The sequence below is a fragment of the Schistocerca americana genome, chromosome 6, assembly GCF_021461395.2.
Source record: "Schistocerca americana isolate TAMUIC-IGC-003095 chromosome 6, iqSchAmer2.1, whole genome shotgun sequence".
Lineage (NCBI taxonomy): Eukaryota > Metazoa > Arthropoda > Insecta > Orthoptera > Acrididae > Schistocerca > Schistocerca americana.
The window spans coordinates 9,798,207-9,822,048 of record NC_060124.1 but is presented as its reverse complement, the minus strand read 5'-3'; the positions used below and the strand labels follow the sequence as shown (position 1 = coordinate 9,822,048).

General features: G+C 40.7%; 1 protein-coding gene across 9 annotated transcripts in view; it reads left to right on the top strand.

The window, feature by feature from the left end:
* Positions 1–23,842, top strand: part of LOC124619295 (ral GTPase-activating protein subunit beta) — a 370,359-nt gene that overhangs the window by 43,382 nt on the left and 303,135 nt on the right. For all 9 annotated transcript variants that reach the window (XM_047145577.1, XM_047145575.1, XM_047145576.1 and 6 more), the window contains one exon: positions 2,000–2,164. In XM_047145577.1, coding sequence (XP_047001533.1) covers positions 2,000–2,164 — 165 coding nt within the window. The remainder of the gene's footprint in view (positions 1–1,999; positions 2,165–23,842) is intronic.

Sequence of the window (23,842 nt, the reverse complement as noted above, 5' to 3'; positions counted from 1 at the left end):
TAGATATCAACCCCCACTTTGGAATTAACAGCTTTACAGTCCCCACACAGTATGAGGAAGCTATTCAGTTTGCGAACGACAACTAAAGTGGATGCCTGTGTACCAGACCTGGTAGGCGTGATCACTTCATGGTACTGGAGATGATCTAGCTCTTTTTCTAACAGCCTTCACAGAATGTGGGGTAAAGGACATACCATTGCAAAAAGGGGAAACACATCAGGTTGGAAGTGTGTTGCGGTCTATGTATTGGTGGCACAATCTAGCCCTGGAGAGAGTAACTCTGAGAACTGCACGACAGCAGTTCGTTTTATTTATTGAGTCATGGTGGTCTCTTGCAATCATTCTGTGGAGGAAGAATTTGCAGACACTGCTGTATTTATGACAGAAAAAATGCTGTTTGTCACACCTGGAGCATTGTTGACGAGGGTGACATCTCAGACAATCTGGACAAGATGAGTGCTGCCATTAATGGTAAACAGCCGTGGAAAGAGAGCTAGCATTAGATGAGAATGATCTAGATTTAGAATTGCCAGGGCGGGGGGGGGGGGGGGGGGGGGGGGCTTTGTTTATGCCGCTGTGAATATTGCTGGTGGCAGGATTGTTTACAAGTGCGTTATTACTAAGCAAGCTGGTTGTTCATCTATCACAGCTGAGTCAAATTTGGAAACTGAAGGCTGTGTGTGCCAGTATTGTTGAATTTCATATGGAAATTTGAAACTTTGTTTATGTTGAAGACTTCTTCTAAAAAAGGATATGACTTTTTAAAGCCTGCATGCAATCCTCAGTATCTTGGGCACATTGAATAAAACAGTCCCAAATAAGAGACAGTGTAAGATCATATACATGTCTCATTTGCTTATACAAAGTTACGATGCTGACGTAAACTTCTGTGTTCTGCAATCTATTCCTGTTTGGAACATTCCAGGAAATGACAGTCTATCTGAGTCATTTAATGCGTGGACCTTACAAAGTAAACACATAACATCTTTAGATTACCATGACAAAAGGAGATACTTCTGAATGTCTGGATCACTGACCTTAAATGCTGTGATGTGGTTGTTTAGCCATCAGCACACAATCCAATCATCATTGGCATATTTGGAAAATGGGAATGGAGGCACAGCTAGTGTCACCGATGCTAAATGTGCTGTTAACTGTTATTGTATCAGAGTGACGAGTTGCTGTAGGCGTTGTTCCTCTACTGCAGTTTCATGATGAGCAGCTGTTGATGTCATTCTTCATGGTGTCATTTCTCCTGAGATTTGAGGAATTGCAAGAATCTGGGATCCATCGCATGATGCCATGAGTATGTAGACTATTGGTATGATACCATGATTCCCTTTATTTGAACACTAAATCTGCTTACAAGTTTAGTACAAGTAAAGAATTTGGGTCATAATGCACATGGCTTATGGCTGGCAGCGGTTACTCAAAGAATCAGCACAGTGAAATACTGCAAGTCTGTGGAATAAGCCAAAGTCCATCGAGCACTATGAGAATTCCAGTTCGAATCAAACACTGGACAGGACAAAGTCTACAATATGTGTTGCCAACAGGGACGAAGCTGTATGCATCTGGTAATCGTGCAGTTAGAATACTAGAGTGACATGCTGTTGCTGTGTGGACCACTTTATCTCGCTGTGGAGATCATGGGTTCATATCACATGATGTGACAGGATGATGGGAAGTGTCTCCATCCAGATGCTGTGTGCTCACTATTAGCTGTGTACACATGGTGACACCATTTGTGAAAACAAGTAGATAGTCTTGCTCTCTGAGTTGATGTAGGCATCACTGGATGTGGCAGGCACTACACTTTTTTTTTTTTTTACAGTGCAACAGCATTGTGGTGGTCCTTAAGTTTCTTTTTATCATTAGATTTTCTTGTTAATACAAAGTTTGCTGAAACTCATCGATCATTTATTAAGCCAGCATTCTGAGAAATCTATTTAAAATTGTTAGTTTGATATTTTATTCAGTGCCATGTCATTTGTTGCAGGCGCTGATACTATCAATCGCCAAGCTGTTCTGTGCCACCGAGTACTCCGCACTCTCCAACATCTAGCCCACCAGTCATCACGTCTTGACCGACATACTTGGGAAGCACTGTTACTTTTTCTCCTTGCAATAAATGATACACTATTGTCTCCTCCAACAATCAAAGGTAAAATTATTCCTTCCAAAATTTGTGTAGCACAGTTAAAAAAAAAAATATGTTGTGATGTAATTGATGAGTGATAGAGGGATAATGTGACAGACCACTGAGTTAAAAGGTATGCAATATAACAGAAAATATGAGAGGAGTTAGAAAAATAATGAGAATTCCTTTGCTGCAGGTGGAGGGGGAGTATTGACTGTTGTCCCACTAGGTGCCTCTGCTACTAACTATTCAGCTGGCCAACCGTCGTCTGTGGGGAAGCATCAGGGGAGTGCTTATATTCCTAAATATCGTTTCGCATGTTCGGTGATTTTACAGTTAGGTACATGATGTAACAATGAGTGTACATCAAGTTATATCCTGGTTAGGAAAAATCTCCTGCAGAAAATGGTCACCACAAATTTGTTCCCCAAGGTACCACAATTATTTAAGCATATTTATTTAAGTACTAAAATGAGTAGATGAGGCATTTAAAAGAAGAAGAAGAAGAAGAAATGCAGCCTACATCATAGCCATCAAAAGATTGATACCTTGACCTTGATAACACTTCGGGGTGCACTGTTGTTGAGTCTTAGCCAGTCTATAACCAAAAACCAAATGGCGATAGATTTGCACCCACCAAGCTCAGTGGATGTATCCTTGCAGCAACATTCGGGACTTATTTTCAGAACATAGGAGGCATGGAACAAAAATCACTAAGGCTACTACATGGCTTAACTTTGAGCAAATTTATGAATTTATCCACCAGTGGGTGAAACATTTGGGCAAGTGCATTAGGTCTGACAGCCATTATTTCAAAAGTGATTAATAATGTAATTTTTTGTGGAATATAAAATGTATCACTGAATAATTTTTATTGCTACTGAGTCCTATCTTCTTGCTGTGTACCAGTTTGATCTCCATCCAACTGTACCACCAATGGGGTAGTCAGCTGTCATGATCAGGTTCTGGAACATTGCTACACAAGTTAGTTATTGCAATGTAATTGAACACTTACTTATTGCATCCCATGTGTGAACCATAATATCCAGTTTGAGTTTGACACATATATTATTCTGTCCAGGCTGAGAACTAAATCCTCTAGCAAAACTGTCACTTTCAGAAATAAGCACCCATCTGGAGGTTGTCAGTTACCAATTCACTGTGGCAAGGGTTGTGGTGGTTGCTATTCTTGTTGGCTGTGTATTAGGACTGGCTGAGTCCAGACTGGCAGCTGCTCTCTTCAGGCTGCTGCTAAGCCCGAACTCCAGACTGCATACTAGATGCACTCGTGATGAACTCATGATGAATTCTTGGCTGCGGTGAATGATGAACTCTTGGTGCTACTGGTGAGGCACTGCTGATGACCTAAGCTGTAAAGCTGCATGGACATATGCTTGTTGGCTGCCCAAGTGGGATGGTGTCATTATCTTTCCCAGTTTGTGCTCATGATGAGGCATGGCAAAATAGTGCAGCCATCGCTGGTGACTTCTGTGAACAGATGTATGTATGCTGTCATGCCGCCATGAGGGAAGGGTGAACTGCCTGCCAGGGGTAGTGGTGTGGGACGTAACACCTCTATTTATCAATCTGGAGTGTGTGCAATACTTCACTGTTGAAATGAACTGCTAAGCCATTGGAAAGTACATATAATGTAGAGATGATATTGCTTTACAAGGCTCAAAACTTTCTTTCTTCTTCAGGAAGTATTTTTAACTAGATGCTAAAAAGGAATAGAAGGCGGGACTGACTATAGAGGGGAAAAAGAAAGATGAATAGTGAAAAAGTTGCAGAATTTGTGGAGGGAGGGGACCAAAATATAAATGAAGTAAGGGTGGGTGCATCAGGTAGATGGAAAAGGAAGGATGGGAGAATGAAAGAGAAAAGAAAAGGTGAAATCAACTAGTGAGAATGAATCAAAAGTGGAATTAAATGAATCAACCCAGCTGGAAAGAGGAGCATATCAGCAAGTGAAAAGGATGTGGTGATAGGAGAGCAGAGGCAGGAAATTATAAAAGGGGTCTGAGGCAAGCAAATGTGATGTTGACTAGTGCATGTGGTGTACATAGAGGAAGTGAAAGATGGAAGTAGGTGAGGAATAAGGTGATGGAAGGACAACAGAGGAAGAAATTAGAAATACAGGGCTAAAGATAGCAAGTCCAGAAACATGCAGCATTAGTAGCAAGTTTCCCATTGGGATAAACTTGAACATTAATCCAGACAAAAGCAAAGCTGGGAACTCTATCTTGTGTCAGTGTAAGCACCTCTTCCAGAAAATTGGCAGACTACCTCAAGTGATAGGCTATTGTCATGCAGCAAACTTGTGTTCAAAAGTGAAAAGTGATCGAACACTCTCAATATTTATTTTGCATTGATATTATTTTCTAGGGTGAAGGTGTTGGTGATAGACTGATCTTTAGCATAGCTGGAGGCCTAGGTTAGGTTTAAAGGTGATGATTGTTTATTGGCAAGGATAACAAATTTAAACACAAAATCTTGGTTATGGAGACAGACTGACCTCTAGTCTAACCCAAAGCATAGGTGAGATTAAAAGTTGATAATTTGATTGTGAGTTTGTGAGGCCAACAAATGTGATATAGTTAGCTAATAAAAGTTTTAAGTATGCATGACAAGAAGTCACTTACATTTTGCATCACTCTGATTCATATCTTTTGCTTTATATGCAGTACAATAAAATTTCTTGTCAGTGCTTGATTTGTGACAGTATGCATTTGTTCGCCATACTGGTACCTGTGACGAGAAAAAACCAGGACCACTGATTTCCAGATGTGCTTCTGCTATAGTTGGAATGATATAAAGCAAATGTTGTATGCACATTTTTAAAATACTCTGAAAAGGGTTAAAATAATGTTTGAAGAAGTCTAAATTTGAGAAACATGTCCTGGAAGTCACAGTATTGGAACCTCTTTTTTTACAATTTGAGCACTGTTTTTTGTTTAAGTGTGTATCTTAGTAGCTGTTCTTATTGCAACTCTGCTTTTGTTTCATGTTTTGATTCTGGTAGCTTCACAATGAAGTATACTGGATGCAGTTCTGTAATTGGGTCCGTTGTTTTTTGTAGTTAAATATCCTAATCTGTTGACAATTGCCACCCCATGTATTGTGTATTTTTCCAAAAAAAATTTTTTTTGAGTGTGCTATGATACATAATATTGTTTGAAATAATAAGTACACCTCTTCTCTACTTTACAGTGTCATATTCTGTAAATATGTCTATACTTTGAAATCGTTTCTGGGTTTATTCTCAAGTTTTAGGTGCCACTGGTTTATAGAGGGTAGGTAAGTAGGTTGGAGGATTTGTGAGAGGTAAGATAAGGAAAATCACGAAGAAAATAGCATGAAGGTGTGTGTATATTAAAGCGAGAAGAGGAAGTGAAGAGAAGAAAGTATGATTGTGTGGCGCATCAAGTAAAATTTGTAGGTGGATTGAGAATATCTTGGTGAGGTGGATGTGGCATGACATCTTTAATGAAGAGTCTTGATCAGATGTAGAAGCAAGTTCAGATGTTCCTTAGCTGAGTGTGTTGTGACTCTCACTGTTGATGTTTTGTATTAATGACCTTGCAGAGAATATTAATAGTAACCGCAGATTTTTCACAGATGATGCGATTTTATAGGATAAAATATGGTCTGAGAGAAGCTGTACAAGTATTCATTCAGATCTTGATAAGTCTTCAAAATGATACGGAGATTGGCGTCTTAATTCAGATATTCAGAAATGCCAAATTTTGCACTTCACAAAATGGAGGGAACCTAGTATCTTGTGATTACAATATGAATGAGTCACAGTTGGAATCAGTCAACTCATACAAATATTGAGGCATAACAATTTGTGGAGATATTAAATGGAACCTCTCCCCATGAACCATGGACCTTGCCATTGGTGGGGAGGCTTGCGTGCCTCAATGATACAGATAGCCGTACCATAGGTGCAACCACAACGGAGGGGTATCTGTTGAGAGGCCAGACAAACGTGTGGTTCCTGAAGAGGGGCAGCAGCCTTTTCAGTAGTTGCAGGGGCAACAGTCTGGATGATTGACTGATCTGGCCTTGTAACACTAACCAAAACGGCCTTGCTGTTGTGGTACTGCGAACGGCTGAAAGCAAGGGGAAACTACAGCCATAATTTTTCCCGAGGGCATGCAGCTTTACTGTATGGTTAGATGATGATGGTGTCCTCGTGGGTAAAATATTCCGGAGGTAAAATAGTCCCCCATTTGGATCTCCGGGCGGGGACTACTCAGGAGGACGTCGTTATCAGGAGAAAGAAAAGTGGCATTCTACGGATCGGAATGTGGAATGTCAGATCCCTTAATCGGGCAGGTAGGTTAGAAAATTTAAAAAGGGAAATGGATATTTTAAAGTTAGATATAGTGGGAATTAGTGAAGTTTGGTGGCAGGAGGAACAAGACTTCTGGTCAGGTGAATACAGGGTTATAAATACAAAATCAAATAGGGGTAATGCAGGAATAGGTTTAATAATGAATAAAAAAAATAGGAGTGTGGGTAAGCTACTATAAACAGCATAGTGAACGCATTATTGTGGCCACGATAGGTATGAAGCCCACGCCTACCACAGTAGTGCAAATTTATATGCCAATTAGCTCCGCAGATGACGAAGAGATTTATGAAATGTATGATGAGATAAAACAAATTATTCAGATAGTAAAGGGAGATGAAAATTTAATAGTCATGGTGACTGGAATTCAATAGTAGGAAAAGCAAGAGAAGGAAACGTAGTAGGTGAATATGGATTGGGCCTAAGAAATGAAAGAGGAAGCCGTCTGGTAGAATTTTGCACAGAGCATAACTTAATCATAGCTAACACTTGGTTCAAGAATCATAAAAGAAGGTTGTATACTTGGAAGAATCCTGGAGATACTAAAAGGTATCAGATAGATTATATAATGGTAAGACAGAGATTTAGGAACCAGGTTTTAAATTGTAGGACATTTCCAGGGACAGATGTGGACTCTGACCACAATCTATTGGTTATGAACTGTAGATTAAAACTGAAGAAATTGCAAAAAGGTGGGAATTGATGGGACCTGGATAAACTGACTAAACCAGAGGTTGTACAGAGTTTCATGGACAGTATAAGGGAACAATAGACAGGAATGGGGGAAAGAAATACAGTAGAAGACGAATGGGTAGCTCTGAGGGATGAAGTAGTGAAGGCAGCAGAGGATCAAGTGGGTAAAAAGACGAGGGCTAGTAGAAATCCTTGAGTAACAGAAGAAATATTGAATTTAATTGATGAAAGGAGAAAATATAAAAATGCAGTAAATAAAGCAGGCAGAAAGGAATACAAACGTCTCAAAAATGAGATCGACAGGAAGTGCAAAATCGCTAAGCAGGCCTGGCTAGAGGACAAATGTAAGGATGTAGAGGCTTATCCCACTAGGGGTAAGATAGATACAGCCTACAGGAAAATTAAAGAGACCTTTGGAGAAAAGAGAGCCACTTGTATGAATATCAAGAGCTCAGATGGAAACCCAGTTCTAAGCAAAGAGGGGAAAGCAGAAAGATGGAAGGAGTATATAGGGGGTCTACACAAGGGCGATGTTCTTAAGGACAATATTATAGAAATGGAAGAGAATGTAGATGAAGATGAAATGGGAGATATGATACTGTATGAAGAGTTTGACAGAGCACTGAAAGACCTAAGTCAAAACAAGGCCCCGGGAGTAGACAACATTCCATTAGAACTACTGACGGCTTTGGGAGAGCCAGTCCTGACAAAACTGTACCATCTGGTCAGCAAGATGTACGAGACAGGTGAAATACCCTCAGACTTCAAGAAGAATATAATAATTTCAATCCCAAAGAAGCAGGTGTTGACAGATGTGAAAATTACCGAACTATCAGTTTAATAAGCCACTGCTGCAAAATACTAACGCAAATTATTTACAGACGAATGGAAAAACTGGTAGGAGCCGACCTCGGGGGAGATCAGTTTGGATTCCTTAGAGATGTTGGAACACGTGAGGCAATACTGACCTTACCACTTATCTTTGAAGAAAGATTAAGGAAAGGCAAACCTACGTTTCTAGCATTTGTAGACTTAGAGAAAGCTTTTGACAATGTTGACTGGAATACTCTCTTTCAAATTCTAAAGGTGGCAGGGGTAAAATATAGGGAGCGAAAGGCTATTTACAATTTGTACAGAAACCAGATGGCAGTTATAAGAGTCGAGGGACATGAAAGGGAAGCAGTGGTTGGGAAGGGAGTTAGACAGGGTTGTAGCCTCTCCCCAATGTTATTCAATCTGTATATTGAGCAAGCAGTAAAGGAAACAAAAGAAAATTCGGAGTAGGTATTAAAATCCATGGAGAAGAAATAAAAATTTTGAGGTTCGCTGATGATATTGTAATTCTGTCAGAGACAGCAAAGGACTTGGAAGAGCAGTTGAATGGAATCGACAGTGTCTTGAGAGGAGGATATAAGATGAACATCAACAAAAGCAAAATGAGGATAATGGAATGTAGTTGAAAACAAGTCGGGTGATGCTGAGGGAATTAGATTAGGAAATGAGACACTTAAAGTAGTAAAGGAGTTTTGCTATTTGGGGAGCAAAATAACTGATGATGGTCGAAGTAGAGAGGATATAAAATGTAGACTGACAATGACAAGGAAAGCATTTCTGAAGAAGAGAAACTTGTTAACATCGAGTATAGATTTAAGTGTCAGGAAGTCGTTTCCCAAACTATTTGTATGGAGTGTAGCCATGTATGGAAGTGAAACATAGACAATAAATAGTTTGGACAAGAAGAGAATAGAAGCTTTCGAAATGTGGTGCTACAGAAGAATGTTGAAGATTAGGTGGGTAGATCATGTAACTAATGAGGAGGTGTTGAATAGGATTGGGGAGAAGAGAAGTTTGTGGCACAACTTGACTAGAAGAAGGGATCGTTTGGTAGGACATGTTCTGAGGCATCAAGGGATCACAAATTTAGCATTGGAGGGCAGCATGGAGGGTAAAAATTGTAGAGGGAGACCGAGAGATGAATACATTAAGCAGAATCAGAAGGATGTAGGTTGCAGTAGGCACTGGGAGATGAAGGAGCTTGCACAGGATAGATTGGCATGGAGAGCTGCATCAAAGCGAGTCTCAGGACTCAAGACCACAACAACATTAAATGGAACAATCACATAGGCACAGTCATAGATAAAGCAAGTGGCAGACTTCAGTTCATTCGTAGAACACTAATGAAATGCAATTAGTCTGAAAAGGTGAGTGCCACAAGACACTCATGTGACACATCTTAGACAATTGCTCAAATGTATGGGACATATACCAAATAGGACTAACAGAGGATGTAGAATATGTACAAAAAAGGGCAGCACAAGTAGTCACAGGTTTGTTTGGCACATAGACGAGATACTGAAGAGAAACACATTATCCCTTGAAAACCTACTTAGTAAGTTTCAAGAACAACTTAAAGTGATGAATCTAGGAATATACTACAACGCCCTGTGTATCACTCCCGTAGGGATCCGGGAACAAAATTAGAGTAATTACAGCTTGCACAAAGTTTTTTAAAGTACCATTCATTCCGCTTTTCATACTTGAGTGGAATGGGATGAAGCTCAAATAACTGGTAAAATGAGAAGTACCCTTGGTCATGGACTTCTGGTTGGTTCGCAGGGTAGAGATGTAGATGCATATATGGGGTGGGACTGGGGACAGATGTAGATAATGGCCGAGAAATTGTATTGATTGAGGCTAGGGTGATTGTGGGACAAATATATGATGTGGAGTACCAGTTCCCTCTTGCACTTTTCAGTAAAGCTGGTGACTTTAGGGGAGGGTGGGGGCAGTGAAAGATAGTCGTGACCTTGGCATAGGATATGTGTCAGCTGTTAAGTGTCCAGGGCAGTACTCTATAATTGGAGGGAGGGATGCAACAGATTACCCATTCCATTTCAGGAGCATGGGAAGGAAAGGGCATGGGAAATTTGTTTGTTTGCCAGGATTAGAGTGTAATATGTTATCTATAAGATCTGAGCAGAGTGTTAAATAAATTTGGAGAATGATTGCTCATCAGTGTGGATGCACTATGCACAGGTGGGAAAAGTGTATCAAGAGAGATGTTTTCTCCCTTGCCAGTTATTCTGTCTGAGCTTGTGCTCCGTTCTCAATGATCTTGTTCACAAGATTCTTTTATAGACTTGATTTGGCAGTTGATCCACTTAATATGCATAGAGTTTTTGATGAACCTATCAGGAGAATGGAGCTGGACATCCAAGAAAATGGCTCACTAAGCAGAAGCTGACCAAGCAAATTGGATTGAAGGAATGGAGATTGAGGACAAAAGGTGACAAATATCACTGTAAGATTCACTAATGACATTGCTGTCCTCAGTGGTAAAAGAAAAGAAAAAATTCCTTGACGTCTATATTCATGTGCTGCTCCATGACTCTGCTGTCAATATCTTTATTCTTGGCTTGTGTGTAACTTCTGTGTTTTCTTTCAGTAAATGTGGTTTTTTCATATCCAGGGTGTAATTATAAAGTTAATAAAATGGTTTCTTGCCTTTAAAATAATATTTTTCATCAGGTTATGGGCCCAGCACACGTGTAAAGGCAAACAACATAGTTTAATTAAAACAATATTTGAAATGAGCCTAAGTCTGTAAAGAAACATTACTGCTAGTGGCGATTATAAGGTCAGCATTGATAAGCTTGAAGGACCTGATGACTGGGCCAAATGGAAATGGCATATTTCTATGGTGCTGCGTTCATATGGACTAGAAGATATTATTAACGGTACACGTGAACGTGTAAAGTTGCCGCAAGATGCGACAAGTGCACAAAAAGAAGCGTATGTGGAATGGCACAAGGACGACGCAAAGGCAGCAAGTCTTATAGGTCACTTTGCAACTGAGTGTCCACAGGACACTCGTGACAGCAATAAAAGAAAAGTGGTGTTGAGTCACGATGTGGAATTTAAGCCAGAAATTGTTTGTGATTTACATAGCGATCATGTTGAATTTGAAGTCCCTCAGGAAGAATTTCATGATCCGAATTCATCTAAAGATGAGCAACGTAAATCTCCTAGACTACACTTCTGGAGGAAGTCAAACTCAAGGAAAAATTGGCATTCTCGATTCTAGAGAAAGTCAAGAGTCGAGTGAATCTGATGAAAATAAAGAATTAACAGAATTTCTAAAACCAGAAGCTGCTGAATCTTCTAATGAAGAGAAACAGAAGAATAAAAGACAACGAAGAAAACCAACCCGGATGGAAAGTGGTGAATTTTGTATGGCAACAAAAGTTGATGCACTTGAACACAAAGATCCAAACTGTTTTTCAAAAATATTGCAGTCAAATGAGAAGGAAGAATGGATGCAAGCTATCAGTGAAGAACTTCAATCACTAAAGAAAAACAATACCTGGGTGCTGGTTGACCGTCCGAAGAATGCCAAAGTATTGCTAAACCGCTGGGTTCTACGGCGAAAGGTTGCAGTCAGTGGAGGTACTCGCTTTAAAGCCAGATTGGTTGCAAAAGGCTGTATTCAGAAAGCAGGAATTGATTATGATGACACCTTTAGTCATGTGGCACGTTATGACACCATAAGAACTCTGTTGGCAGTAGCTGCTTCAAAGAAAATGCTGCTAGAACAATTCGATGTAAAGACAGCATTTTTGAATGGAATACTTGAAGATGAAGTATATATGGAACAACCAGAAGGTTTCGAAGATGGTACAGGCCAAGTATGTTTCTTAAAAAAAGTCTTTATGGGTTGAAGCAAGCGCCACGTTGCTGGAACAAAGGTTTTGTTGAGTTCATGAAGAAAGCTGGTTTTTCAAGCAGTGATGCAGACCCATGCCTATTTTATCGTAGGCACAATGGAAATAGCCTTTATGTGGCAATCTACGTTGATGATGGCCTGGTTGTCGGCAGTAACAAGAAAGAAATTGCTGTTTTTATGGATGTTTTACAACATGAATTCAAAATAACAACTGGCAGTCTTGACAATTTTCTTGGCATAAAAATAAAGCAATATGAAGATGGAGCAATAATGATAAGTCAAGAGAAATACACAGAAGAAATTCTGCAGATTTCGAATGGCAGAATGCAATACAATCTCAACTCCTATTGGACGTGAGGACAATAATAAAAACGAAGAAGTTTCGTCATCTGTATCCTACCGTGAAGCAATTGGTCGTCTTATGTACCTTTCAACAGTAACTCGTTCAGACATCACTTTTGCAGTCAATAAAGCTGCTCAAGCTATGGAGAAACCAACCACTGAAGACTGGAATAGAGTAAAGCACATTCTCCGGTATTTGAAAGGGACCTTAAATTTTGGAATTGTATATAATAAAAAAGAAGAGTTAAAGATTTACGCTGATGCAGATTTCGCAGGTGATAACCGGACAAGGCGCTCAACAACTGGAATTCTTGCGAAGCACTCAGGTGGTGCAGTGTCATGGACAAGTCAGTTGCAGAAAGTAGTGGCCACATCCACAACCGAGGCGGAAATAATTGCAGCTAGTGAAGGAGCGAAAGAGTTAGTTTGGTTACGTCGTCTGCTATCAGAATTAGTGGAAATGTTGGGGCAGCCTCCAGTTCTTTACATTGACAATGCTAGTGCATTGAAGTTAGCAAAAAATCCAGAATATCATTGACGTTCTAAACATATAGAGGTCCGACATTTCTATGTTCTTGAAAGATACCTGAACGATGAGATTTTCTTGGAACACATTGATGGACACAACCAGTTGGCAGATATTTTGACGAAACCCCTTGAACGAGTTCGATTTAATTTTCTATGTTCAGAAATTGGCATGCAAGAGACAAAGCAATAATTTCATGATTTTTTTCTTTTGGAGGAAGTGTTAAAAGAAAAGAAAAAATTCCTTGGCGTCTAAATATTTATGTGCTGCTCCATGACTCTGCTGTCAATATCTTTAATCTTGGCGTGTGTGTAACTTCTGTGTTTTCTTTCAGTAAATGTGGTTTTTTTGTATCCAGGGTGTAATTATAAAGTTAATAAAATGGTTTCTTGCCTTTAAAATAATATTTTTCATCACTCAGTAAAAGCAAGAAAGATATTGTGGGACATACTGAACAAAATGAACAGTCTGCTGAGCTTAGAATATAGACAGAGAGCAAACTGAAGATAGGTGAAAGTACTGAAGAGTAGTGGAAATGAGATTAGTAATAAAATTAAAATGAAAAGTTGGGACCATGAAGTAGACAGAATTCAGAAGTTGTTCTACCTTGGAAGAAGAAGACCATATGATAAACAAAGCAAAGAGGATATAAAGAGCAGACTAGCACAGGCAAACAAGGCATTCCTGGCTAGAAGACGTTTACCAGTATCAGACATTGGCATTAAATCGTGGAAGAAATTTCTGTGTGAATGTATGTCTGGAGCACAGCATTGTATGGAGGTGAATCATGGATAAGGAGGAACCTGAAAAGATGAAAATTGACTTTTTTAAGACCTAGTGCTACTGTAGAAGTATGCTGAAAATTAGGTGAACTGGTAAGAAATGAGGAGGCACTCCACAGAATTGGAAAGGGAGAAATATGTGGAAAATGTTGGAAAGAATAAGTGCCAGGATGACAAGACCTGTAGAAGGGGATAGCTTTAAACGAAGATGGAGACCGGAATGTATCCAAGAAGTAATTGAGACTACATGAAATATATTATCAGTTGTGAATTTGAACTACCATCACTTGTATAACAGAGTGATGACAATGAAAATTTGTGCCGGACCGGTACTCAAAAATGGATTTCCTGCGTATCGCGAGCGGTTGCCTTACCATTTGATTATCCAAGCATGACTCATGGCCAGTTCCAAACTTCCATATGTTGTCAACCATGTGTCTGCAACCTGTATTCGTACACCTGTTGTGTATATTCCCATATATGGGAGACACTTTAGTTGAAAGTCAGTTGCCCAGTTTCGGCAGATAAATACAATATTTCAGTTCCTCTGTTATTCTGAATTATGATGTAGTGTTCCTTCAGATGTGCATGCATGTCCGAAAGAACATTCAGTCATATATCTGAACAATAGAGGGATGAAATATCGTATTTATTTGCCGACACTGGGCAAGCTAATTTCAATTAAAATGTCTCCCCTGTACAGGAATATACACAATGCATGACAAGTACAGGCTGTAGACACATGGTTGGCAACATGTGGAAGCTTGGGTCTGGCCTTTAGTTGTGCTCGGATAGCCAAGGTGACTGCTCGCAATAAGAGGGAAATTCTGGTTCGAGTCCCAGTCCGGCACAAATTTTTATTGTCATTGTTCCATTATACAGCTATTAGTGGTCCATATTTACAGCTGTGAAAACATTTGATGTATTACATGACAGCTGTAGTTGCTGCAGTGCCTGTTCCTTCAAACACACATGCATGTAACCACATCGTAATTCGGAATAACACAGGCACTGCAATATTGTGTAGTAATTGAGAACATTGGGTGCAAGTGCTTGTCTGAGGTTGGTACAGGGGAGGAAATTGTGTTGGGGCACATTGAACCATTCATATGACTAATGCCAAAAAAGTGAGCTCCCAAGACAGTGCCATGGATTTTTTGTATATATTTTGTTAAAATGAAAAAAAAGTAAATGATAAGTGCAGAGAATGAGGCAAGAGGGTTGGAACCAGTGGGAGACATGTAAAGCATGTTATTGACAATGATAAACCAAGAGCTTGGTAATAACGGGAAAGCAACTGTGAAGAAAGTTTTTTAGTGTTTTTATTGGTCAGTGGGCTGGAGATACTGGTTGCCTGGGGCAGAAATCCTCTCAGTGAGAATACATTAACCATCCACAATGGGCCATCTAAGTGGGCAAGGAGACGTATGTTTATGTGATTTTAGGGACACACAGGAAGAGATCACCTCAAGGAAGTTGACCAGTTTTGGTTGTGTACAGATCTGGAGAACCAAGATTTTTTGAAGTGTCACCAGGTCTAATTTACTATAAACTCTGGACCCTGCCACATATCAGTCATGTTAGGCTTGCCAGAGTATGTTGGGCAGACTGCTTGAGCAGACTGTTATTTCTGTAGCTATTTGTTACATACAAATGGAATCCATAGATCATTCCATAAACACATCTGTTAGTTTGTTTGGGCTGTTCGGTAGTATTAACACCAGACTAAGAAGAGATTCAGGAGAGTAGGCATCCTGACAATGCATCAGTGGTGAACCATTGAACTGATCACACTGAGCGTAGCAGATGGAAACTACCTTCAAAACAAAATGTTTACGGGAAGTTTGTCCTCGTCTACAAGAAAAGAATGTCTCCTAGACACTCTTGAACTGTGTGATACACATGCATTATTTGGCTATGATATCCACAGGAAAAATGACTTCAAAGGAAAAATGGTGTAAGGAAAGTAACTTTGTTCACACCTCTTCCTAAACCATCATACTCCAAGCTGTGTATTGCTACTACCTATGCATCATGTCATTTGGTTTGGTATACTTACGACCTACTGTACAGTTGGACGACAAGGATCTTAGAGACTGTGCCAACTGGTTTCTAGAGCTATTTCTCCTTTCTGAGACTACAAAACACAATGTGTGCTATGGAAGAACAGCAGGAGCATTTTCAACACAACATCAGGGGCACCTCTTGTTTTTAATCTTTCACTGATATTGTTCATTGAAATTGATGAATGACTTCCACTTTAGTGATCACTTCCAGTCCATCTCCACTTCTATAAAAACTGGACGACAAAATGGATCTTTGGTGAAGCGAACTGGATTGCGCACAGCCAAGTGGCTGTAATTGAACAACAAGAGCATTTGCTATTGGGTGGAACACATAACCAATATAGTCCTCAAAATCATGGAGGTGTTAAATTGAAATCATTTACACGCCTAAGAGCAAAGCCTGTCTCTTGGTGGAATGAGTAGTTTCCCATTTCAGAAGGGTCAGACAACCAGTGTTGTGAAAATTCAGGTACAGCTCATCTAGAGACCACTCGAAGCCTTTTGAGCAGCAAGAGCTAAATGTCACAGCTTAACCAGAGAGAACAAAAAGAGCCAAGAGCTGCTGATCAAAAACAACGATTTCAGGAAAGCACAAGGCCTTCTAACTAATGGACATATTTAGCAACAGACCACTCATGAAGACATTGCAAGAGAGAACACAAATGACAGTACAATATTTCCACAAGAAACACCTATTGAGAGCCAGAGTTTGGGCTGTTAGTGCCTATCATTAAGCCATGAAGAAGATGAAATACAAAATTGCCTAATAAATGGTGACATCTTTAATCGGCCCAACTCGATATAGGAACTTCATGGTGTACAGGTTACTTCACAGGAATATCTCAGTTTTGAACATGGCATTACATAATATTTAAAGTCTTATGTGCTTCATCCAAGGAAATTCTCTTTGCCTTTAACTTAATTTTGTTTGAGGGTCAAGTCTCCAGTCTGTAGAGAGAACCTACATGATCACTCATTAAGAAACAGAAAATTATAATGTATACGCAAGTAATCATTGTAGTTAATCTCCCATTAGCTTCCTCAGAAATATAGTTCAGTGTACAGAAAATTATAATGTATACGCAAGTAATCATTGTAGTTAATCTCCCATTAGCTTCCTCAGAAATATAGTTCAGTGTACGGTTAACATTTACCTGAACTGGTAATTGGAACCAAGTAATCGTAGCAGTTCCTTCCATTGTGAATGCAAACTTAGACAATAAGTCACAACTGGAATCAGTGGTATAGGACTCATATCTGTGCGAACAGTGTTGCAGTAAGCTGTGGTGCATGCTGTCTAGTGTAGCGGTTACCATCGCTGGATGGTGTGCTGTGGGTGACCGGGTCAAACCTGACCACCAGTAATTATGAAGGTGGTTTGAAAAGTTCTTGGAATGGAATAGAAAAAAGTACTTACATCAGCGAAACTTTTTTTTATTTTTCAGTGTAGTCTCCTTGTAGATTAATGCACTTGGTCCAACGATGCTCCAGTGCCTTGATCCCATCTCGAAAATGAGTTTCCTCCAGGCCTGCAAAATAGTTGTCAAATCTGGCTATCAAGTCTTCGTTTGAAGTGAATCTTCGTCCACCAAAAAAGATTTTCAGTTTTGGGAAGAGATGGAAGTCTGACGGAGCCATACCAGGTGAATAAGGCAACAACTTATTCCTTAGTTTGTGTAATTTGGCTTGGCGACAACACGTGTGTAGGTGCACATTTTCTTGATGGAAGATGACTTTCTTCCTTGTTAAATCTGGCCTTTTTTTGTGAATCTTTTGTTGCAATTTGTCCGGGAGGTTAGCATAGTATTATCAAGAGAGAGTCCCTTTAGTCAGCCATAGTGCCAGTAGTGTCAGTGTCGTCGTAACTGCCGTCTGCTTCACGTCTGCTGTGCAGCGAGCTACCTTAATTTAAGTATTAACTGTATTTTTCTTACTTGTCACTTCTTCTTCCGTGTGTATTTGCTTTTAGGAAGCTTTAATTGTCGGGTGCTATTAATAGTGTTCCATAGATTTCATGTTTGTTTTGAATACAGTCAGAGAGAGTCCCTTTAGTCAGCCATAGTGCCAATAGTGCTAGTGTTTGTTTTCAATACAGTCCAGAGACAGGTAGTGCTATTTTCATTGTTTTCTACAAGAAGTGCCTAGCAACCACAGTTTAGTTAATAAACAGCCGCCTTTAGTGAATTAGCAGTCTAGTTAAAGGTTGATTAACTCTCTTCAGTAAATTGATTCCTTAGGATGGATAAGATGTGTGACTGCTGTGTACGGACGCAGGAGGAGCTGGCCACTGTTCGCGAACAGCTGAGCGTGTTGATGGCCGCGGTCAGCCGTCTTCAGGCTGCTGCCTCGGAGTGTAGCGGCAGTGGGGAGTCTGGTGCGTCGCAAGGTACACCCCAGGTGTTACATGCTTCACCCACTGTCCCTGCTGTCGAGACATCTTCGCGGGTACCACGCGCGGTTGGGCCACCCTCTCCCCAAGGGGAGTGGCGGGTTCAGCGGCGTTTGCGGCGCACGAGGCGGAGGGTCAATGTGGAGGCTGGCCCTGTGGCATCGCCCGATCTGCCTGTGAGTGGACATGTGGCTGCTCCTTCAGCAAGGTCCGAGCAGGCACATGGGGGGAGGGGTTTATTAGTTATTGGGAGCTCCAACGTTAGGCGGGTGATGGAGCCCCTTAGGGAAATAGCGGGAAGGTCGGGGAAGAAGGCCAGTGTTCACTCTGTCTGCTTGCCGGGGGGTCTCATCTGAGATGTGGAGGAGGCTCTGCCGGCGGCGATAGAGAGCACTGGGTGCACCCGACTGCAAATTGTTGCTCATGTCGGCACCAATGGCTCCTGCCGTCTGGGTTCAGAGGTCATCCTCAGTTCGTACAGGCGGTTGGCGGAATTGGTGAAGGCGGAAAGCCTCGCTCGCGGGGTGAAATCAGAGCTAACTATTTGTAGTATCGTTCCCAGAACCGATCGCGGTCCTCTGGTTTGGAGCCGAGTGGAAGGCTTAAACCAGAGGCTTAGACGATTCTGCGGAGATCTGGGGTGCAAATTTCTCGACCTCCACTATCGGGTGGAGAAATGTAGAGTCCCCCTGAATAGGTCAGGCGTGCACTACACGCCGGAAGCGGCTAGAAGGGTAGCGGAGTACGTGTGGAGTGCACATGGGACTTTTTTAGGTTAGAGAATCCCCTCCCTAGGCCCGACAAGACGCCTCCTGAGACGCAGCAAGGTAGGAGTAGGCAAAATGCAACAGGGAATAACAATATTAATGTGCTAATAGTAAACTGCAGGAGCGTCTACAGAAAGGTCCCAGAACTGCTCTCATTAATAAACGTTCACAACGCCCATATAGTACTAGGGACAGAAAGTTGGCTGAAACCAGATGTAAATAGTAATGAAATCCTAAACTCAGATTGGAATGTATACCGCAGAGACAGGCTGGACAGTGAAGGGGGAGGCGTGTTTATAGCAATAAGAATTGCAATAGTATCGAAGGAAATTGACGGAGATCCGAGATTTGAAATGATTTGGGTGAAGATCACGGTTAAAGCAGGCTCAGACATGGTAATTGGACGTCTCTATAGGCCCCCTGGCTCAGCAGCTGTTGTGGCTGAGCACCTGAAGGATAATTTGGAAAATATTTCGAGTAGATTTCCCCACCATGTTATAGTTCTGGGTGGAGATTTTAATTTGCCGGATATAGACTGGGAGACTCAGACGTTCATAACGGGTGGCAGGGACAAAGAATCCAGTGAAATTTTTTTAAGTGCTTTATCTGAAAACTACCTTGAGCAGTTAAACAGAGAACTGACTCGTGGCGATAACATATTAGACCTTCTGGTGACAAACAGACCCGAACTATTTGAAAAAGTTAACGCAGAACAGGGAATTAGCAATCATAAAGCGGTTATGGTATCGATGATTTCAGCCGTAAATAGGAATATTAAAAAGGGTAGGAAGATTTTTCTGTTTAGAAAAAGTGACAAAAAGCAGATTTCAGAGTACCTGTTGGCTCAACACAAAAGTTTTGTCTCAAGTACAGATAGTGTTGAGGATCAGTGGACAAAGTTCAGAACTGTCGTACATAATGCGTTAGATGAGTATGTGCCAAGCAAGATCGTAAGAGATGGAAAAGAGTCACCGTGGTAGAACAACTGAGTTAGAAAACTGCTGCGGAAGCAAAGGGATCTTCACAGCAAACATAAACGTAGCCAAAGCCTTGCAGACAAACAAAAATTACGCAAAGCGAAATGTAGTGTGAGGAGGGCTATGCGAGAGGCGTTCAATGAATTTGAAAGTAAAGTTCTATGTACTGACTTAGCAGAAAATCCTAAGAAATTTTGGTCTTATGTCAAAGAGGTAGGTGGATCAAAACAAAATGTCCAGACACTCTGTGACCAAAATGGTACTGAAACAGAGGATGACAGATTAAAGGCCGAAATACTAAATGTCTTTTTCCAAAGTTGTTTCACAGAGGAAGATTGCACTGTAGTTCCTTCTCTAGATTGTCGCACAGATGACAAAATGGTAAATATCGAAATAGACGACAGAGGGATAGAGAAACAATTAAAATCGCTCAAAAGAGGAAAGGCCTCTGGACCTGATGGGATACCAGTTCAATTTTACATAGAGTACGCGAAGGAACTTGCCCCCCTTCTTGCAGCGGTGTACCATAGGTCTCTAGAAGAGCGTAACATTCCAAAGGATTGGAAAAGGGCACAGGTCATCCCCGTTTTCAAGAAGGGACGTCGAGCAGATGTGCAGAACTATAGACCTATATCTCTAACGTCGATCAGTTGTAGAATTTTGGAACATGTATTGTGTTCGAGTATAATGACTTTTCTGGAGACTAGAAATCTACTCTGTAGGAATCAGCATGGGTTTCGAAAAAGACGGTCATGTGAAACCCAGCTTGCGCTATTCGTCCACGAGACTCAGAGGGCCATAGATACAGGTTCACAGGTAGATGCCGTGTTTCTTGACTTCCGCAAGGCGTTCGATACAGTTCCCCACAGTCGTTTAATGAACAAAGTAAGAGCATATGGACTATCAAACCAATTGTGTGATTGGATTGAGGAGTTCCTAGATAACAGGACGCAGCATGTCAGTCTCAATGGAGAGAAGTCTTCCGAAGTAAGAGTGATTTCAGGTGTGCCGCAGGGGAGTGTCATAGGACCGTTGCTATTCACAATATACATAAATGACCTTGTGGATGACATCGGAAGTTCACTGAGGCTTTTTGTAGATGATGCTGTGGTATATCGAGAGGTTGTAACAATGGAAAATTGCACTGAAATGCAGGAGGATCTGCAGCAAATTGACGCATGGTGCAGGGAATGGCAGTTGAATCTCAATGTAGACAAGTGTAATGTGCTGCGAATACACAGAAAGATAGATCCTTTATCATTTAGCTACAAAATAGCAGGTCAGCAACTGGAAGCAGTTAATACCATAAATTATCTGGGAGTACGCATTAGGAGTGATTTAAAATGGAATGATCATATAATGTTGGTCGTCGGTAAAGCAGATGCCAGACTGAGATTCATTGGAAGAATCCTAAGGAAATGCAATCCGAAAACAAAGGAAGTAGGTTACAGTACGCTTGTTCGCCCACTGCTTGAATACTGCTCAGCAGTGTGGGATCCGTACCAGATAGGGTTGATAGAAGATATAGAGAAGATCCAACGGACAGCAGTGCGCTTCGTTACAGGATCATTTAGTAATCGCGAAAGCGTTACGGAGATGATAGATAAACTCCAGTGGAAGACTCTGCAGGGGAGACGCTCAGTAGCTCAGTACGGGCTTTTGTCAAAGTTTCGAGAACATAACTTCACCGAAGAGTCAAGCAGTATATTGCTCCCTCCTACGTATATCTCGCAAAGAGACCATGAGGATAAAATCAGAGACATTAGAGCCCACACAGAGGCATACCGACAATCCTTCTTTCCACGAACAATACGAGAATGGAATAGAAGGGAGAACCGATAGAGGTACTCAAGGTACCCTCCGCCACACACCGTCAGGTGGCTTGCAGAGTATGGATGTGGATGTAGATGTAGAAGTAATGGTTTGCCCAGTGGGGATATAATCTATAAACAGAATCCCCTCCGCATCCCAGAACACTGATGCCGTGACCTTTCCCGCCAAAGGAATTGTCTTTGCTTTCTTTGGTGGCAGAGAATCAGCATGTTTCCACTGCTTTGACGGTTGTTTTGTCTATAGGGTATAGTAGTGCACCTAAGTTTCATCTGCAGCCATAAACCGATGCAAAAAATCTTGTTTGTTTCTTCTAAAATGGGCCAAAAATTGTTCCAATATGTCAGTTCTCATGCTTCTTTGATCCAGCATCAAGAGCTGTGGCACTCACCTTGCAGATAATTTTTTCATTTCTAATTCTTCAGTTAAAATGTGATACACCCTTTCAGATGACATCTGGCAGGTGTGAGCAACTTTGTGCACTTTCAATCAACGATCCTCCATGACCATTTTGTGCACTTTTGCAATGATTTCTGGGGTAGTGACACACCTTGGCTGACTACTGTGTGCTTCATCGTCTAAGCTCCCCCAACCGAATTTAAATTCATTTTTTCACTTGGCAACAGTTGAACATGAAGGAGCAAAGTCCCCCAGTGTATTCTGAAAATCAGCATGAATGCCCATTGCTTTCATACCTTTCTTTATGAAGTACTGAATCACTGCTCGAATCTCGATTTTTTTCCATCTTCACAAATCACTATGCAGGAACAACAACAGAGCCACGTCATCGCCACAGCTCTCTTCCAAGAGTACTGACGTGGACATGTTTACAGACAACAGTCCAATGAATATTATGTGAACAACTCGTTGTGCTAGCACAGACTTTTCAAACCACCCTCGTATTTGTTGTTCAGTATTTATTATTTCTGGAAGGTTCTTAAAATATCTTATTTTTGTATATCCTGGAATATTCAGAGGTTGTATAAATACGAGAATTCTGGACTATTCGAAGTTTGTATAAATACCAGAATTCTGGAATATTCTGTGTTTGTCTAAATAGCATTCTCCGTCAGGAGGACAGTTATGGCTGTATACTGGTGTTCATTTAAATGTCCTTTCAGTACTAAGTATTGTATTTCATTAACGACATTTCTTTGAGATTTGGACATGTGTTTGGTTACAATGTGGCAGTATCTTAGAGGGGTCTATTTCGCTACTCATTCTGTGTATACCACTATACCACTACTTTGAGATACCAAATCATGCTGTAGTTGCAGGAATGAGACTTAACCTTCCTTACTGAATGGTATTTTAGGCAAACAGTCTGGAATTAGCTCACAGAAAAATTACTTCAAGAGTATATTGTTCTTCATGGACAATATTATGAAAAGGAAGTTGCTACTCACCGTATAGTGGAGACGCTGAATTGCAGATTGGCACAACAAAAAGAATGTTACAAATAAAAGAATGTTACAAATAAAGGTTTCGGCCCCTAAGGCCTTCATCAAAAATAGGCTGGTGCTGCTGCTCACAGTGTGGCAACGATTGCCTTAGACTGCAGTCGTGTGTGTGTGTGTGTGTGTGTGTGTGTGTGTGTGTGTGTGTGTCACAGCATCTCCGCTGTATGGTGAATAGCAACTTTCCTTTTTGCAATATTGTTACATTCCATCTTGGATTTTCCATTGTTTGCTCTTCAGGGATGCATTTTAAAATTCATCTTGTTTGCTACAATTCTAAACAGTGTATCACCCTCTGACAAAACTCCTGTGCACCCCTCCCTGTCTGTGGATGGCTTTTCAATTTATTACTTGTCGTATTTTTTACATCATCATCTTGTCAACTACAGTTGATATAAAAAAATAACTACAGTAATAGGCAAAGAAACCAGCCTTTAAAATTTCATCTGAAAGCAAATTCATGCATGTCTATTTTAACCACCATCTTAGATTTAATCTGTCACAGTTATAGCTAAGAGACGTTCTGAATTTTAAGTAATCAACAAGTTTTTGGCCTTATATTCAAAGAGAAATTAACATGGTGCCTCATCCGAAGGGACTGAAGGAAAGATCCTTTGATATTCAAAAAATTTTGAGATTTGAGAATAGAAACAGTTAGGGACAGACAGGTCATGCTAACTCCAATTTTACAGGAGCTTCATTCAACCTTGGTTAGATTTCAGCTGCATTATATGGGAACAACATATTCCCCTTACCATAAAATGCTGCTCTCTGTGCAGCATGCCGCATGACG